Here is a 16,193-nt window from a genome sequence, read left to right on the forward strand (position 1 = left end):
CGACGCGTGACAAGCGCGGTCGTTGAATCACGTGGTGTCCCTCACGGGATCGGACTTTGAATTTAACCCTTCAAAAGGCTCAGCACAAACGTCGCGTTCCCCTCAACACTCTTTCCCTAACCACCACCGACTACCGCCACTCCTACCTGGTGTGTATACGTTTGCGATATTGTATTGTAAATGCAAACTGACATATATTGACAGTCACATACCTGTACAATTTGTAAATTTAAGCAGAGCAATGGCACCTAAAGTGAGTCGATTCGTGATTCATATGATTCTCATGTGTCAATGCAATGATCTATTCTAGCCCGCGTCCACCGCTGCAAAAGCCCCTGCGTCCACCGCCTCCAAGGCACCAGCAAAGGCTGACTCTGGAGCAAAGGCTGCGAAGAAAACCGCTGCTAAGCCACAGGCTCCCGCTGAGGGTGAGAAGAAGAAGCGCCGAAAGGTCCGCAAGGAGACGTACAGCTCGTATATCTACAAGGGTGCGTTCATAGGTTATGGTAGTAGCTGTGAATGACTGACTTTAGTTGTGAAGTCCTCAAGCAAGTACACCCCGATACCGGTATCTCAAACAAAGCCATGGCCATCCTGAACTCGTTTGTCAACGATATCTTTGAACGTATTGCTACGGAGGCATCCAGTACGTTTTCATCACTTGTCGTGTACCAGATCCTTACAGTTTGCCTCAGAGCTTGCTGCTTACTCGAAGAAGTCGACGATCTCGTCGCGTGAGATTCAAACATCCGTTCGACTTATCCTGCCAGGAGAACTGGCAAAGCACGCCATTTCTGAGGGCACCAAGTCTGTCACCAGTAAGTAGTCTCTTCAATTCATAGGTATGACCGCTGACTGTTATACAGAATTCTCTGCTGGTTCTAAGTAATCTCTGTATATTTCACCGTGTATTGTTACCATACCGTGTACCTTTCCTTATTAGAGATACCTCCATTACTACTTTCATCGCATGGGGCGAAAATATGAGCTGCCTATAAATCCTTTTTGATCGTACAAAACAGACTTGGCCCCCCCACCTGTTAGAGCTTGTTCATGGTGCATTGAAGGTATGCTTTTAATCAGCCAGCATATGATTCAACACCAAATAAAAAGCATTTGAAGTACATATGTGCACTCGTATGAGGCACTGGAACTAGAGTATGTGACTTAATTTTCGGTAAACGAAAGGTCGACAATCTGATGTGCGAGCGAGTACATGACTCTACTACAGAGTTCAGGAATTTGATGGTACCTATAATCCAACAGCGAAAAAAAATCCCAGTGAATGAAAGTATCCGTGAAAACAAGTAAGTCCTTGGATAGAGTGATGGTTCTAGTATGTGCGTGATTGATGAATAGCAATAGCATAATTATGGTCGAGCTAAAGCAACGTTCATTAGCCACGTTTCTACGGCCAAGGTTGCATAACGACTTACCTAGTTGTTCTTTGCGGTAGAACCAGAAGTAACCTAGTACAATGACAATCTGGCAGATCAACGCTATCCAGAATGGAGCAGAGGCCATCGGGCTGCCCTTGAGACCCTGTGAGAAGTCCCATGTTCCAACATCAGGGAATACGCTCCCTGGCCCAATGCGGTTTGGTGCAGTTGCGCGGGCAGCCATAACACAGATAGACCCAATGACCTGAGCGAAAGCGAGCGTGGCACAGACGTGTAATCTTGACAACGTCTGCAGGAGAATCATTCCCAAACCAACACCCTGCACAGCATCCAAAACACCAAGCCAAAGCCACAGAGCAAGACCAAGGTACGGCCCCCCCGAGCCAGCCCACGGGATATAAAGCGCAAGAGAAGAGGTGCCCCACAATGTCTGCGACATATGTTAGACGACTGAAGATTGATGCAACACCGACAAAATCATACCTGACACCATCTTGGAGCACCAAGGCCGACAGCGAACACGGGCAACAACCAGGTGTGCGTCTTACTCAAGGACGTGAGGACGTAGAGCATGAAAGCCCAGACACCGATGAAAAAGAAGATGATGAGAAGCATGATCGCCCACTTGGGGATTGGAACACTCCAGAGGAAACTCCAGTTGCGACCGTAGGGCTGCAATAATGTTAGAACATAAAGACGACAAAGCACCGAATCCAACATACCCCGCTGAGCCAATAATCACGCAATATTTCAGATGCGAGGAACCTTGTGCGAAGTATCAGCATGATTAACTTTCTGCGAGCAGGAAAACCCTTACCAAAGAACCAGTTTCCTTCGGAAGAGAGTTTTGAGGAAATTTGGAACTTTCGGAGGAGTTTGTCGGTAGTACTCTGTTTTGTGGTTGGTATAATCCTACTTGATAACTCAGATGGGGACTTACCTGGCAGTCCGTACAACATTAAGTATGCAAATGCAAACGACATAATCGCGAGCGGCCACAAAATGAAGACAATCCACCAAGGCGTAACGGACCCAGGCGTAACGGTATTCAGTGTGCTACCCCAGTACCACAGGGCAGCAATCCAAATCTGTTGAGAACCTTGCACAATGCAAGCGCGCAGTATCCAGACTTCAGTAGCGGCACCCTAAAGAACAACAATCAGTTGCATACAAAAGGACCCATATAAATAACGTACCGCTTCCTCTCCAAAGTTTAACCCGAAGAAAATGAAAGCAGCAGAAGAAGCGACAGCATATGACCAAGTGGCAATGTCCGATATGATAGTATGAGTGCCTTGAAGTTTCGATGATAATGAGGGAACGCCAATCAAAAAGAATGCTATGCCATAGAAGAGCCAGGGAGCAGAAAGAACGTAGACAGAAGGTTTTAAGCGGAACATCGTATACCAAACGAAAGATGAAGCCAAAAATACAGCGCTGAGAACATATAGCTGAAGGTTGTCCTGGTAGTTTTGACCAGTAAGCAAAGTCATCTGGTAGCTGTTTGCAGCAAGCATCTTGAGAACAAACGTGAGCTCACGGATGGAGGATCAAGAATTAAAGGTATTACCTGGCCAAGAGCAATGATGATAGTATACAACGGCCAAGTTCCAATTTGTCGAGCCATGGCAAGTTGGACTCTGTTCATGACAACCATGTTGCCATCAAACTCCGGCTCTTGATGGAATGGATGAGAACTAGGTGTCCTTGGGGCTATACGCATGGCGTCAGTAACAATTCACATCTACAAGAAGGGTACAGTTACATGTCGGACGAGAATGCTCGTTGGTTGTAGAGTGCTCATTGATTGTGAGAGTACCAGGCATGCTCCATATAGATTCCCGGTGCGAGGAAATGTAACTGGCAGCACTGGACAGCTTGTCTCGTCTCACACGTTCGAAGAAAGCTTCCTCAGACTTGACTAGGTACTTCTCAATAGAGAGTTCGCCCTTGGAGTTGTTCGAGTTCAATGCTTGCAGCTTTTGCACAAACTCTGAAGCAACGCCGCCATCGGAATCCGTGAACTAAAAAAAGTGAATAAGATAATAGTGGTCACCCAATTTCTCAAGATACACACCGTCGCAATAGCCTTGTTCAGCGGTGAGTTGGTCTTTTCTTCCACGATGCTGCCAATGGACTCCATCGAGGCCACCCGAGAATGCGACCCAAACGGTCTTGAAGGGGGCGTTGGACTCAAGAAAGGATCTGGCGCATGTCGATGATCTTGTGCAATCGTCCTGTTCGCTTTCTCCAAAAAGTCACTGTACCCAGGCCGACTACTAGCAGCGAAACTATTCCGTGAGTGTTCCTCGTCAGAAGTATCCGATGTGTATGAAGAGTCGCGGTTGAAGTTGAAACGAGGCGGTGCCGATAGGTAGTTCTCATCATGGGGCGTTGAGACATGGCTCCCAGGAGAACTAGGCATCAATCGCGGGGATGACATGACACTCTGGGCATCCCAGTCAGGTTGAACAGGCAGGCCTTGATTGACAGGGTTCCAATCTTCTGCTTCCGAAACCACAAGCTGAGAGGGCTCAGTCCCGCAATCCGCCTCTCGCCAAGCGTTTGAACTAGCTAGCTTTCGGCTCGCATTTATACTCCTTCGGTGCATGTCTTCCATCCGCTGACGCCATTCAACGACTGGGAAACGCTGAACAGCTGATCGAGCACGAAGTATGGCTCTTTCTTCCTCTGTGGATTTTAACGCCAACTTGATCGTCTTCGAAAGCTGAGACAACATGTGGGCCGTTGAGGTAGATTCCACAGGGAACCACTGCCAGAAATCTCGTCAAATTGTGCGCCAAGACGACCTTGAGCACTCACCCATCCAGGCATCAGCCCAAGACCACCCAGTCGACTACCAACACCAAGGGCACCTTTCCTCCCAAATTCAACAGCGACCAATCCAAACGGTTCATCACGGGAAGGAATCAGAGCAAAATCAGCACCACTAAACAGATAAGGCGGCAACGCCGTAAACTCCGGTTTCGAGTAAACACGATCAGGGTACATCTCCATCAACCGAGCGAGTTTCTCCGCAGCGAACCGACCATAAAGATCGATGACAGGTCCGACGCAAATCAACTGTATCGAAGGGCGTTTCTCAAGGCTGCGTGAGGTCTCATCAAAACTGAGTCCCACAAAATTTAAAAACGCACTCACAGCGATGGCATAACATCCGCAATCAGATCGACACCTTTCTGCTTCGACCACCGACCAACGAACACAAACAGATCAGAGTTGGGATCCTGTTTGATATTCGCCCATTCCTGAGCCTGCCTCTTCATATCCGGACGCTGCGCCTCAGCCGCCTGATCGACCTGCACTTCACGCATAGCCACTGGGTTCTCATCCAAAGCCGCAATATCCGTAGGATCAGGATTAGGCAGGGAATCAACATGCTTGAGGGTCCATAGAGCAGGATACCGCGCCCAACTACGCTTCCCATACTTGTCCGACACTCCAGCGACACCGATACTTTTTTGATGAACGCTAATAAACGATGCGGCAGCGTGAAGCAGGTTGAACGTGTTCCCGAACTGGACGTATTTCGTGCAGTGCTCCTTGCTGATGTTGAACGCAGAGCAGACTTCTTTCATTTCTTCCTTTGTTCGAAGCGGCCATAGACCCTGGAACTCAGCATTGTGCAGCGAGAGACAGACGGGTACTACTTTGGGCAGGAGGTAAATTGGAGCAAGCGCGCCATGGTAGTCGTTGACGTGGTATATGTCAATGACAGGAAATCGGCGGATAGTGGTTGCGATGGCCTGGTTCCATGTAGAGTAGAAGATGGCGGAACTGAGATCGTCCATGCGGGCTGGGTACGGGTCCGATTTGGTCTGAGCACGGAAAACGGGGCTGTCAAGGATAACATAGGTGATATTGTCCAACACGTGCGTCTCCACTTCGATAAGGTAAGGCTCGTTGAAGATGGTAACCTCTATAGGCTCTGCAGGAATACCAGCGGGATATTCCAGATCCTTAACTTTTGGAATGACCCAGATCAAATCAACGTCCGTCATTGCTTTCCCCATGAGCGACGACATCACACCGAGACCTCCGATCTTGACTTTGAGCTTCCAGTCAATGATCTCATACTCGAGTGTCGCGATAAGAACTTTGCGCCGCTTGTTCTTGTCCTCCGGCCATCCTATGATCTCCGCATTCGGCTTGTGCCTAAAGAACTTCTCCGTGATGGGCGTCATGCTCTCCTTGAAATCCGCGGTCGACTTGTTGCCAAGCGATCCGATGATAGGGAAATACTTGCTTGCACCGGAATTTGTCTGTACACCGTACCGGTTGTGGCGAATGCCGTAGAAAGAGTACATGAAAATGAGAACTGCGAGAACTCCGGTAATGAGGGAGAGAGAGCAGAGAAGCCCGTACATGATAGCGCCGACAGAAGCCTGACCACGAGGCTCTAGGGTCCACGCCAACGTGGCATCATCAACGACGAGTGCCCATGCGAGCGCCGGATAAGGGGGTGCCGACAAGTTCAGGTAGTTGGGCGCAATGCTATTTGGTGGTAGCCGATCCATAACGCCGTCCGCGTCGACGTCGCCGTAGTAGTAGTCGTCGTACCCAAACACGTTAAGTTGCAGGTATGTTGGCCACGCAGCCATGATTTCAAGCTCCCAAGTACCATCGCTGATTAGGTTCATGGAATTGGATATACCCTGGTCATAACCCCAGTTGTTGAAAGGACCTCGGGCGAGTAACTGGGGAACGCGGCGCTGCTGCTTGTAGTTCAGATCTGCATGCACGACGACGCTGGAGGTAGCCGCGATACTACTCCAATCTACCGCAACGTCAACACTACAAAAGACAGTAGCACTACGAGCACTTACATTGTACTATGAGATGTTGTCCCGTCCAGAACGTATCAGAATTGCTGAGGACGTCAGCGGGTATAGTCGTAACATTCTCCCAGCTCGTCCAATTAGACCAACTCAGTGCGTAGTTGCCCGAGTACCTAAACATATCTGCTCCATAGGCACGATGCGTGAATGTATACTCGCCGTCAGTGTACTTGAAGTCTGTGCTATCGTAATCGGAGTCAGGGAACACCAAGGCATTGTTCGCTTCGCCCTTGCGCAGTAGCAGATGGTCTACACTCTACAAACCATAAGCAAAACATGAGAGTACATAAAAAATAGACATACCCCAGTAGACAACGTCCCATCCGATGATAATGGACTGTTGACAAGAATCTCCAAAATCCCATCCGAAACATTGGTCAGTGTACCAGACCACGACCACTGCGAGTATGGAGTTCCCACAATGGGCGATATGGTGGGATTCGTGACATTATTGCACACCACCGAAGTCAGGTTGAGCGTAGGCTGCCCACCGATGCCAGAAGATGTCATGTTGAACGATAAACTCTGCGTGACGCTATCACACGACATTTCCACATTGAACTCCAGTACGAGGTCCACGATCGTCGCGTTTGGGTCCCCTCGCGTGGCTTCGATGCGCGCATCATGCCCAGGCAGGAACTTGGTGAGCATAGGGGGAGCAGGGACCCACTCGGTGGCAGGCACCAAAGCTTTGAAGCCGAACGTGTCTATGCTCACCGTCGGGAGACACCCATACCACGGTGCTGTTCCGTTACCATAATACGACGACCCCGAGTTCACGAGCGTATAGGTTTCGTACGGAGAAAGCAAGTTCCTCACCGTCGTGCCACCCATATAGGGCGACGATATCCACAGCGGACCATTGCAATCATACGAAAACGTCTCCGAATGGTTCAGATTGGAGTACAATAGCCAGATTTGATCGGTGTGGTTCCCTGTCAGTGTTTGTACACCCTGGATACCTGCACGTGATACGGACCAGAGGCCCATTTCAGTTGCGGTGTTGTTCGAGCCTGGGAACTCAACAAAGTAAGTCCAATTTCCACGCTGTACGAGGTCGAAGCCATCTTGAAGGGCATTGTAGGTGGTTCGGAGAGACAAGAAATGTTTCATTAGGCGATGCATGTCCGTGGTGGGATCAAAATGATCGAGCGAGTTCCAGTCGTCGTCACATCCCGTTAAGGCGGACTCAAGCGGCATGTTAAAGTATTGGGCGGATCCAAGTTTGTAGCACCCGTGGCGCTGCCAAGCCTTGTTGCTCATCATAGCCTGACGGCTAAAAGTAGCAGCATGAGTAAAGTATTCACTTGAAGGCGTTGGTGACCCACCCGAATAGATAGTTTGAAGCTGTGGAATCGTACAGATAGAAATTCTGCTCCTCGCCGTAGTAGATCTGTCAAAGGTAAGTACTGCAGCGACAAAAGTCTAAGGATAGCTCCCACCAATGGAACCCCTGGCATAACCAGGTACGTAATGTAAGATGCCAATGCGGATCTCAACGTGCCATTCGCCAAACTGGGCCAGCGGAAAACGTCGAAATTGCTTGTTCCAAACAAATGCTTCGGGTCGAAATCGCCGTTGTTTGGATTCAAGAAGTCGTTGTTCACGAACATCTGGTTCCAGGCAGTGACAAAGTTGGTGTTGAGATCGTACGCGACGGCCAAGTTTCCGTCCATTCCAAGGAAACGGGTCAGAGCGCGGTAGATTGAGTAATGGAACGCGTAACCATCGAGGCCATTCGAGGACTGTGGGCGCAAGAAATACTGGTTTTCAGATTCTGTCAAGTTGGCTGCTTGAAGAAATCCGGGGGGCAGCTCATCCGGCGTACGGCCACGTCCCCTGTCAACGCGATCAATTGATGTGGGTGGTGAGTGAAATAGTAACTGACATATATAGGGACCCAAAGGTGTCACCGCCAGTGACTTCACCGGTGATATAAAAGTTCTTCTTTCCAAGATTAGATGCGCAAGCACGAGTTGCAGATGCCCAAGAGGTCATGCCGTCGACGGTGAGCTGTGTGGACTTGTCGACACGAATGGCATCGATGTCAAGGGCTGTGATGGTCATACAAGAAAAGGTGGTGAGTTTTTGCATAACGGAAGGCTTCCAATCTCGTAGACGGTCCTGTACGGATGCAAATTTGGAAAGCTGACGCTGCCAGTCAGGGTGAACACCAAAGGCTTCCATGTCACCATATTGATCAAAGTCGGACTCGTAACAACCATCATTGCCCGTTACAGGCTGGATTGTTCCGTCGTCTTGCCAAAAGACGGGAAGTTGGCAAGAGGTGTTACGGACATTGATGACCTAGTAGAAAAAAAGTTGGTTGAGGGATTCAGGCATGAGGCGGACGAAAATAACTACTTACGGAAAAATCAACATACTGCTCAAAACCCCAGGGAAGGTAGTTTGGGTTTTTGTAGATTGCGTCATATTCATTGAGAGTGAATGGGGCGCTGACGTTGAGATAACTGGTGGGTGTGAGTAAGTGATTGTAAGTTAGTGGATAGGGAAAACAAACCCCTCAAAGCCGATAAGGTCGGACAAGGTTCCGACTGTGAAATCCAGCATGACATACATGCCGCGTTGATGCACGGTGTCGATAAAGTTTACCCAATCATCAATAGTGCCCCAGTGAGGATCCAAAATGGAGAAGTCAAGAGGGGAATAACCTAAAGGAAGTGAGTATAAGTTGTAAATGAGATTGAGATAAGGACATACTATCGGCTTGCCAGATCATGTTCAAGAATATTGTACCTGAGAGGTATATTCCCTTCACGCCCATACCTTGGATGTAGTCCAGTCTTGAGGCTAGACCTTTGAGGTCACCGCCGAAACGAAGTTGGGTTTCTCTCCAATCCCATTCGTATGGGGAGTTAAAGAATTGATTATTTGTAGGGTCACCATCAGCAAACTTGTCCATAAGGACGGTGTAAATTGGGATTGAACGCCAGTTCTGTGGTGAAGGGGTGTAAGTGGTATTTGATCTTGTGGTTGAATAATCTGTGGGGGACTGGGCGGATTGGTTTACATTGAGATTGTATGATGTGAGGTCTGAACGATATGGTGAAGCGTATGTAAATGAAGAAAAACATAGTGATGAAGCAAGGGCGGTTAGAAACCGCATCTTGTATCACTTGGAGTATGAGGAGAAGTCGAGAAAATGATATTATTTGACAAGGATGGAGGGGGTAGAAAAGAAGGGGGGAAAGATACGTTATAACTTACATACTACCGAGAAGTTTGTTGAAGAATCCGAAGAAGGGGTCCATCATGCACTGCCCCCGTGACAGGGCAAGCCTAGGTTCAGACTGGTTCGCTCGGTTCGGTCAGGTACATGTCAAGGGTTCATGGTGACCGATCCGAAGGGTATGTAGTAGAGAGTGTGAAAATCAAAATCATATCCCACGCTCCTCTAAAAAAATATGAGACACCAAATATTGAGATTGCGGCAGTGCACAGCAGCTGTGACACAGTGCGCAGGCACTGACTGGCATCGCAGTCCGACTTCATCTCTTCGACTTCATCAATGTCAACTAACTCCATACTAGACCCCCCACATGGTACCACATTTTCAGACTTCATGCGCACCTGGAATGACGCCCACGTCGCAAAATGGCTCGCAGATAATAAATGTAGTGCACATGTCGCCACATTCAAGAATAATGATATTCGTGGTGATATTCTCTTAGAACTAGACCAGGACACTCTCAAAGAAATGGGCATCTCCAGTATCGGAGATAGACTTCGCATAGTCAATGGCGTCAAGAATTTGAGGTCAAAATGTTCACAGCGCACTACAATACCTTCTCTCTCTTCCATCGCACATACCAGGGCCTTTTTGGCTTCACTTCCCCAAGAATCTTCAAGAGAACCTCCACCTGATCACTCCCATTCACGCACAAACTCCCAAGAACTACCCTCTTCTAGAGAACCCTCACCAACCTCTCGCACATCCCATAAGCGTCTTGATAGCAATAGGCCGGCTCCACTCGTACTATCTCCAACTTCGGGACGCCCTGATCTTCCCCGCATCATTCGGGATCCTCAATCTGGCGACTCCATACGCAACCCTACCACAATCCGTCCACTCCCCCAAATCAGCCAGTCCACAACACCGAATAGCTATACTCCCCGACCATCCTTGCCACCCCTTCCTCCTGCACCAAGAGGTCAACCACCTCAGCCCCCACGTGGAACTTCCCGCGCTCTCCATCCTGTCATCGGCCCACGCACCCGCACACCTAACCAACCAGACGCAACAAACTATGCCAACTCACCCCTCCCACCAGCACCAACACCCTCCTCCTCAAACATGCTCACAACCCCATCTCAATCAAGCAGCTGGTCTTTTGGTCTCCCCTCAGACCCCCGATCAGGCCCGTCCCCAATGAAATCACCCTCTCTCCTGGCCTCGCGATCATCCCCACGTGCCATCAACGTCGCACATAACAGGAACATCTCATTCAATGGTGTCCCTTCCCCTCTTGCACCTACCCCCACAAATTCAAAACTCCCTCCTAGGCCTTCAACGACTGGAACAAGCACTCATCCATATGCGTCTGTTCAAGCTCCTGCATCTTTACAGGCCCCCGCTCAGAATGGGTTGGCTCTTTCCCCGATCGTAGAGTCGTTCCAGGGGCAAACATCAGCTTCATCATCAGGATCCTCTTCACCCCCCGCATTCGCAGTCGGACGCGGTCCGTTCAACCCTCCTGCTCATAATACCCCATCAGATACTCTCCGTCGTAAACTCGTTAGATTTTCCATGCCAGAAGAACAGCGGTCTTATACCGTTGATGTCGCTGATTGCGCGGGCGGTATAGAGGTCTTAGAGAAGGTACTTAAAAAAGCTGACAAGGTGGGATCGTCGCGGAGGAACGACCCCATGAGCCGCGTCGAGACGGATGACGGTGGACTCAGCGTAGACGGATGGTCCGTATATCTCGAGTGGGACGAGACAAATGACTCGGGTTTGATTCATCACTCTTGTAAAATCTCGAAATCTGACATTTGTAAATAGGTAAACCACTTTCCGAAGCAGAACTACTGGCAGTATGCCACAGCGCCTCTGACGAGCCAGTCAAAGGACGCTGGCCTAACGCTCCGCAGAAGTGGGCGCACAAAACGTTCAAAAGATCTCCAGCGAATATTCGGAGAAAACCCTCCCCGGAATATCAGTCCTACCTCCCCCAGCATCCAACCAAGGCCATCCGAATCCGATCACGAGCCTGATGCTAATATGATTCTAAATATTGAGGATTCGCAGGGCCAGAAAGCACGCGCAATAAAACGGGCAAGTACCATCAGCGTCCTCAGCGGCCTTGGCGTGCGCGACCCAGAAAAAGCTCTCGACCCTAGCGCATCGCCTACCCAAGGCCAGCCGAAACACCCGCTCCCGTCCGTAAATTCTGCCAAGAAGCCTTCAAAGCTACGCAACTTCTTCGGACAGCGTCCGCCGAGCGAGTTGATCACGACGCACTTGACGGAATACTTCCCGTTCACAGACAGGAAAATGTTGCGCAATGCACGACATAGCATGATGCTCCGGGCTTCGAGCGTAAGTGGGGAGAAGAGGGACAGTATGCTATCTCTCAATCCACCGCCCCTTCCTTCGCGATTCAGCACCAGCACGCAGGGCTCCGGATCAGCACATCGCCCGAGGTCGCCCTCACGAACGTCGTCTTCCAAGAGGAACTCTACTATATCTACTAGTTCAACGATACCAGACACGCGGTCTTTGGCAGCACCTTCGATTGGGGAGGACCCTCCGAGAGTATCGATATCCACTGAAGATGGACGATCTGTGATCCTGACTGGAGATGACGTTGAGAAGCTCTCTACTTTCGATTCGAAACCGCATTTACTCCCTCCTGTAACGTTCCCTTCGATATCGCTTTCAGAGTCTATGGAAGACCTTACAGGTCCTCTCCGCCCGAGGTCGAACTCGAATGCGTCTAAACGGATGAGTTTCATGACTGAGTTGAGGAGCAAGCGTGATCGATCGGATACTGCCAGTTTATTGACCGTGGATGAGATCACTGCTGAAGTAGAGAATCGGAGACAGAGTATGGCGGTTGATATGGGCGTTGAGGGCGCTGAAGACTGGACGAAGGTGGAGCCTGATATCGATGATGTCATCAGTTTTTCGGAGGGCGATGCCGTGCTCGAGGACGATGAAGACGATGAAGATGAGAGTGAGGATGTTGAGGAGGAAGACGAGACTGGTCAGGCTATGAACTCTAGTGGTGGTAAGTCAAAATCAAATCTCGAATGTTATGCGCGCTGACTTCATATTTTTAGGCAAGTGGATTAAGGGCGCACTCATCGGTGCAGGGTCATTTGGAAAAGTCTATTTGGGTATGGATGCTGTAAACGGTCTTTTGATGGCAGTGAAGCAAGTCGAGCTACCAAAAGGTTCAGCTCCAAATGAGGAGCGGAAGAAGAACATGCTTAGCGCATTGGAACGAGAGATCGACCTTCTCAAAGATTTATCACACCCAAATATCGTTCAATATCTCTGTAAGTCCGCGCATTCCACGCTATTTCAAATATCTCACCCACGGAATATCAAAAGATTCCTCGGTTGACGACGATTTTCTCAACATCTTCCTGGAATATGTTCCTGGAGGTTCTGTCACTGCATTGTTGCGTAGCTACGGCGCGTTTGAGGAACCTCTCGTCAAAAACTTTGTACGACAAATATTGCAAGGTCTCAACTATCTCCACGAACGGGACATTATACACCGCGATATTAAAGGTGCAAACATCCTCGTTGACAACAAAGGCGGAATCAAAATTTCAGACTTTGGCATATCAAAGAAAGTTGACGGCAGTGAGTAAAAGTAGTTTCATCTCGGCATCATGGCGGTTCGTGTTGACAATGCGTGTACTTTTCAGACCTTCTCACAGGCAAGCGGATGAACCGACCCTCATTGCAGGGATCAGTGTTCTGGATGGCACCCGAGGTTGTGAAACAGACCGCCCATACTTCGGCTGCCGATATCTGGAGTGTGGGATGTTTGGTTGTCGAGATGTTGACTGGGGAACATCCATGGGCGCAATTGACCCAGATGCAAGCTATTTTCAAGGTCGGTGGTGGTTTTGGGTAGGTCGTGCTCTTATGGACGTTTTTGCAGATCGGTCAATCTGCAAAACCTGCTATACCTTCCGATATCTCCTCAGAGGCTCAGGACTTCCTTACGAAGACTTTTGATCTTGACCATTCAGCTCGTCCAAGCGCTGGTGAGCTGCTTCAACATCCTTGGATCGTCGTCAAGAAGCACGCAGGATTTTCGAGCAAGAATGCCGCGTTCAAGTCTATTCCAACTATCGAAATATCGGCATGATACCCCTCCATTCGGATGTTTACTTTATCTTATTTTGGCATTACCATACACGCACACACATGTACCTTGTTACAATTGCATATTTGCTGTACCGATGGGTGCATGCTCTAGATTGTCATGGATTTGGGCTATTCATGTTCCTCTTCGCGTTTGCGCTTCGTACCGGAGTCTGCTTTCGTACCCGGACCCCAATTGGGAGCTGGATTCTGCTGGTAGCGAACGAGTTTTACTTTTGAGGCTTGCGTTACAGATCGAGGATGTTTGGCGAAATTAGCCTCCTTCCTACGTACAGTGTTTGTGATCAGCTGGTATGGTCTGTTCTTAGAACTGGCGCTTGCCTTGCTTCCTTCGCGAGTAATTGCCTCGCGAGAGAGGTCTCAGAAACTTTGTCCATTCTCACCGGATGCTTCTTCACCCAGGACCTGAAGACATCATGCACATCTTGACGTGTTGCATCAGTCTTCAGAGAGCCTGGTAATGCATGTGAACGCGATACGGTGTGACCAGCATTCAGGAGAGCAGATCTAAATGTACGTTCAGCACATGAATGTTTTTAATCTTAAAGATAACGGCATACGCCACGTCATCCAAAGGAGGACATATTGAATGAAAAAATCCAGCTATCCGGGATGGTGTAAAGTAAAACGGGACGTGTAACTCCTACAAGGTCGGAGATTGGTTGTCTGCAGTGTAGATACAGATCAGATCGTACCTCGTTGGCCACTGTCAACATCCCTTTCATGCGGACTGCTGTACCATATTTATCTTGGTTGCTCTCTAGGTGCTCAAGCACTTTTGAGATGAAACGATTATCGTGTAATGGACCGGACCACATGGGCCCAGCGACCTGTCACGGCATGACTTAACCCTTGATCCGAGTTGATTTTACTCACATGCAACGCGCAACCACACTCGGTGCATTTTGGCGGAACAGGTGGGCCCGCTTGGGTCTTGAACAGGAGATTTACGTTGCCTGAACGTTCGTGAACCTTTTCCACGGTCCGGCCCAGCGGCTGCTCGTAAAATGACTGGCAACCTTGACAAATGAAATACATCGCTGTTTTGCTAGGAACGAGAATCCATGACGATGTGTTGACATCATAAAATGACGACAACTTGCCTGGCCGTCTTTTTGACTTCTATCGGCGCGGAGTGAATGCGGACGAATAGGCGAACATAAAAATCGATAGAAAGACATAGAAGGGGCTGGATGTATCTTCCGTACCGGCCTGCCGAAGTCGACAATGTGTTTAACACGAGCCTGAGAGCCTTCAGGGACGTCAGTGAGGTTGACTTGATCATGAGGATGCCCATACTGCCTCATGGCAGTACTCCGCTTTGACAGGAATACCACCGTAATTAGAGAAACTTCACAGCCCATTCAATGAACATTTATCAGTTCCAAGCCGGCTCGAGTACTTACCACTTCTCATGGTAGTTTGTTGTCGCCAGAACTGACAGGTCTGTGCATGTGACACATAAAAGTCCTGTAAGGTGCCTAAGTAAACTCTTGGCGTGAGGCACGGGTTGTAGGCGACTTGCCTCCGTCATTGACACACTGAACAGCTCCATCAATGAAAGGTGCAGCAGTGCCATATGGATCGAGGTCGACAACATCGACACGTGTCTTCTCTGTGCGATGGCTGTACATGAGTGCACTTACGTAGTATATACCTCAGACAAAACCACAACTCAAGAACTAAGGACTTACCACGCATCGCCCTCGTTAATTCTCACCTTTCCGCGATCAGGGAGGGGCTGGTGCTCCGACACCATGGATGATGACGCGCTGTCAACTGGACCATGAGATGAGGGTCCAAGACCATTGAGCTCTACATTTCTCTTCATGGCAGCCGTAGCAGATGCAGACAGGTCATTCGCAATGACAAACCTTCAAGGTCGATGAAATATCTGTCTGCTCACAAAACTCAGACACAAACCTCACAAGGGGGATCTCTTTTGCATATCGGATAGACCGAAGACCAGTTGCCGACAGTGCTTCAAGCAGCACAAACTTATGGGGACGGTACTTCAGAAAATGATTCAGTACTATCATCGCAGAATATGAGGCAACCCACTAGTACCTCTCGTTTGTTGCCTTCAGATGTACCTCCCGTAGTATGAACATCTCCTGCTACTAAATCATCCTCTGGACCATCAGTGCTCGGTTCAGTAGATTCCGCTTATAACAATCACTCATTGAGAAGACCTTGAATACCTCACAAGAGATGCTCACTTTTTGCCCTCTTCTGCTGCCCCGTCTTCGCCTCTCCTTCGGCCTCCCTTTTCGCACGTCTCTCCTGAGCCTGTTTCCACTTTGTTTCCTTCTCCCTATTTATTTCTTCGCTCCATACTCTGATGCACGCGACGCTGAGATCCCGATTGAATTCCTGAACCGGATTCAAAAATGCCTCCTCCTTCGATGAAATCAGGATGTGGGATGTGTTTTCCGTGTGAAGCGTAAAACCTTCGGGCACTGTGATGGACGAGCTACCAACGGAATCTGACATGGTGCTCTTCTTGCGTGATATCTGCAATGCAGATCGTTGTGGACGACAATTTGAAATGGTGAATCCAAGGCGCAG

The 16,193-nt window shown here is 49.2% G+C and overlaps 4 protein-coding genes across 4 annotated transcripts; 2 read left to right on the forward strand and 2 right to left on the reverse strand.

Moving 5' to 3' along the window:
• The first annotated feature begins 78 nt into the window (after positions 1-78).
• EDB93DRAFT_1172565 (histone-fold-containing protein) lies at positions 79-1,066 on the forward strand. The gene is made up of 6 exons (XM_041450391.1): positions 79-149; positions 205-253; positions 311-488; positions 542-646; positions 696-818; positions 867-1,066. The coding sequence occupies exons 2-6, from the start codon at positions 242-244 to the stop codon at positions 887-889; spliced, it is 441 nt and encodes a 146-aa protein (XP_041303449.1). The 5' UTR covers positions 79-149; positions 205-241; the 3' UTR covers positions 890-1,066.
• Positions 1,067-9,505, reverse strand: EDB93DRAFT_1331262 (glycoside hydrolase family 13/glycosyltransferase family 5 protein). Its single transcript, XM_041455199.1, has 20 exons — positions 8,981-9,505; positions 8,781-8,931; positions 8,628-8,730; positions 8,148-8,566; positions 7,702-8,098; positions 7,588-7,652; positions 6,563-7,535; positions 6,248-6,515; positions 4,563-6,198; positions 4,224-4,509; positions 3,478-4,173; positions 3,166-3,424; positions 2,971-3,113; positions 2,597-2,917; positions 2,341-2,545; positions 2,218-2,290; positions 2,123-2,165; positions 1,884-2,072; positions 1,437-1,830; positions 1,067-1,381 (listed from the first exon to the last, which is right to left on the reverse strand). The coding sequence occupies exons 1-20, from the start codon at positions 9,384-9,386 to the stop codon at positions 1,371-1,373; spliced, it is 7,038 nt and encodes a 2,345-aa protein (XP_041303450.1). The 5' UTR covers positions 9,387-9,505; the 3' UTR covers positions 1,067-1,370.
• A 283-nt stretch (positions 9,506-9,788) lies between these two features.
• On the forward strand, positions 9,789-13,608 carry EDB93DRAFT_1254529 (Pkinase-domain-containing protein; the record flags this gene model as incomplete). Its single annotated transcript, XM_041453630.1, has 7 exons — positions 9,789-11,232; positions 11,283-11,314; positions 11,349-12,510; positions 12,563-12,781; positions 12,837-13,094; positions 13,160-13,350; positions 13,399-13,608. 7 exons carry the CDS (start codon positions 9,789-9,791, stop codon positions 13,606-13,608), a joined length of 3,516 nt encoding a protein of 1,171 aa, XP_041303451.1.
• A 128-nt stretch (positions 13,609-13,736) lies between these two features.
• Positions 13,737-16,118, reverse strand: EDB93DRAFT_1242672 (tRNA methyltransferase; the record flags this gene model as incomplete). Its single annotated transcript, XM_041452046.1, has 13 exons — positions 13,737-13,890; positions 13,947-14,132; positions 14,186-14,268; positions 14,321-14,455; positions 14,502-14,673; positions 14,729-14,877; positions 14,925-14,976; positions 15,032-15,095; positions 15,151-15,266; positions 15,320-15,499; positions 15,549-15,637; positions 15,687-15,790; positions 15,845-16,118. The coding sequence occupies 13 exons, from the start codon at positions 16,116-16,118 to the stop codon at positions 13,737-13,739; spliced, it is 1,758 nt and encodes a 585-aa protein (XP_041303452.1).
• Between the last annotated feature and the right edge of the window lie 75 nt (positions 16,119-16,193).

Source organism: Suillus bovinus (assembly GCF_016758785.1).
Source record: "Suillus bovinus strain UH-Sbo-P2 chromosome Unknown EDB93scaffold_75, whole genome shotgun sequence".
In the NCBI taxonomy this organism is placed as follows: domain Eukaryota; kingdom Fungi; phylum Basidiomycota; class Agaricomycetes; order Boletales; family Suillaceae; genus Suillus; species Suillus bovinus.

Excerpts from the sequence above, each read along its gene's own strand:
- EDB93DRAFT_1172565 (XM_041450391.1), top strand. Across the intron at positions 489-541 it reads CAGCTCGTATATCTACAAGG|TCCTCAAGCAAGTACACCCC; the intron begins GTGCGTTCATAG and ends TTAGTTGTGAAG. Across the intron at positions 647-695 it reads TATTGCTACGGAGGCATCCA|AGCTTGCTGCTTACTCGAAG; the intron begins GTACGTTTTCAT and ends AGTTTGCCTCAG.
- EDB93DRAFT_1331262 (XM_041455199.1), bottom strand. The coding sequence starts at position 9,386 with ATGCGGTTTCTAACCGCCCTTGCTTCATCACTATGTTTTTCTTCATTT. Across the intron at positions 8,567-8,627 it reads AGCAGTATGTTGATTTTTCC|GTCATCAATGTCCGTAACAC; the intron begins GTAAGTAGTTAT and ends TTTTTCTACTAG. Across the intron at positions 6,516-6,562 it reads ATGGGACGTTGTCTACTGGG|AGTGTAGACCATCTGCTACT; the intron begins GTATGTCTATTT and ends TATGGTTTGTAG.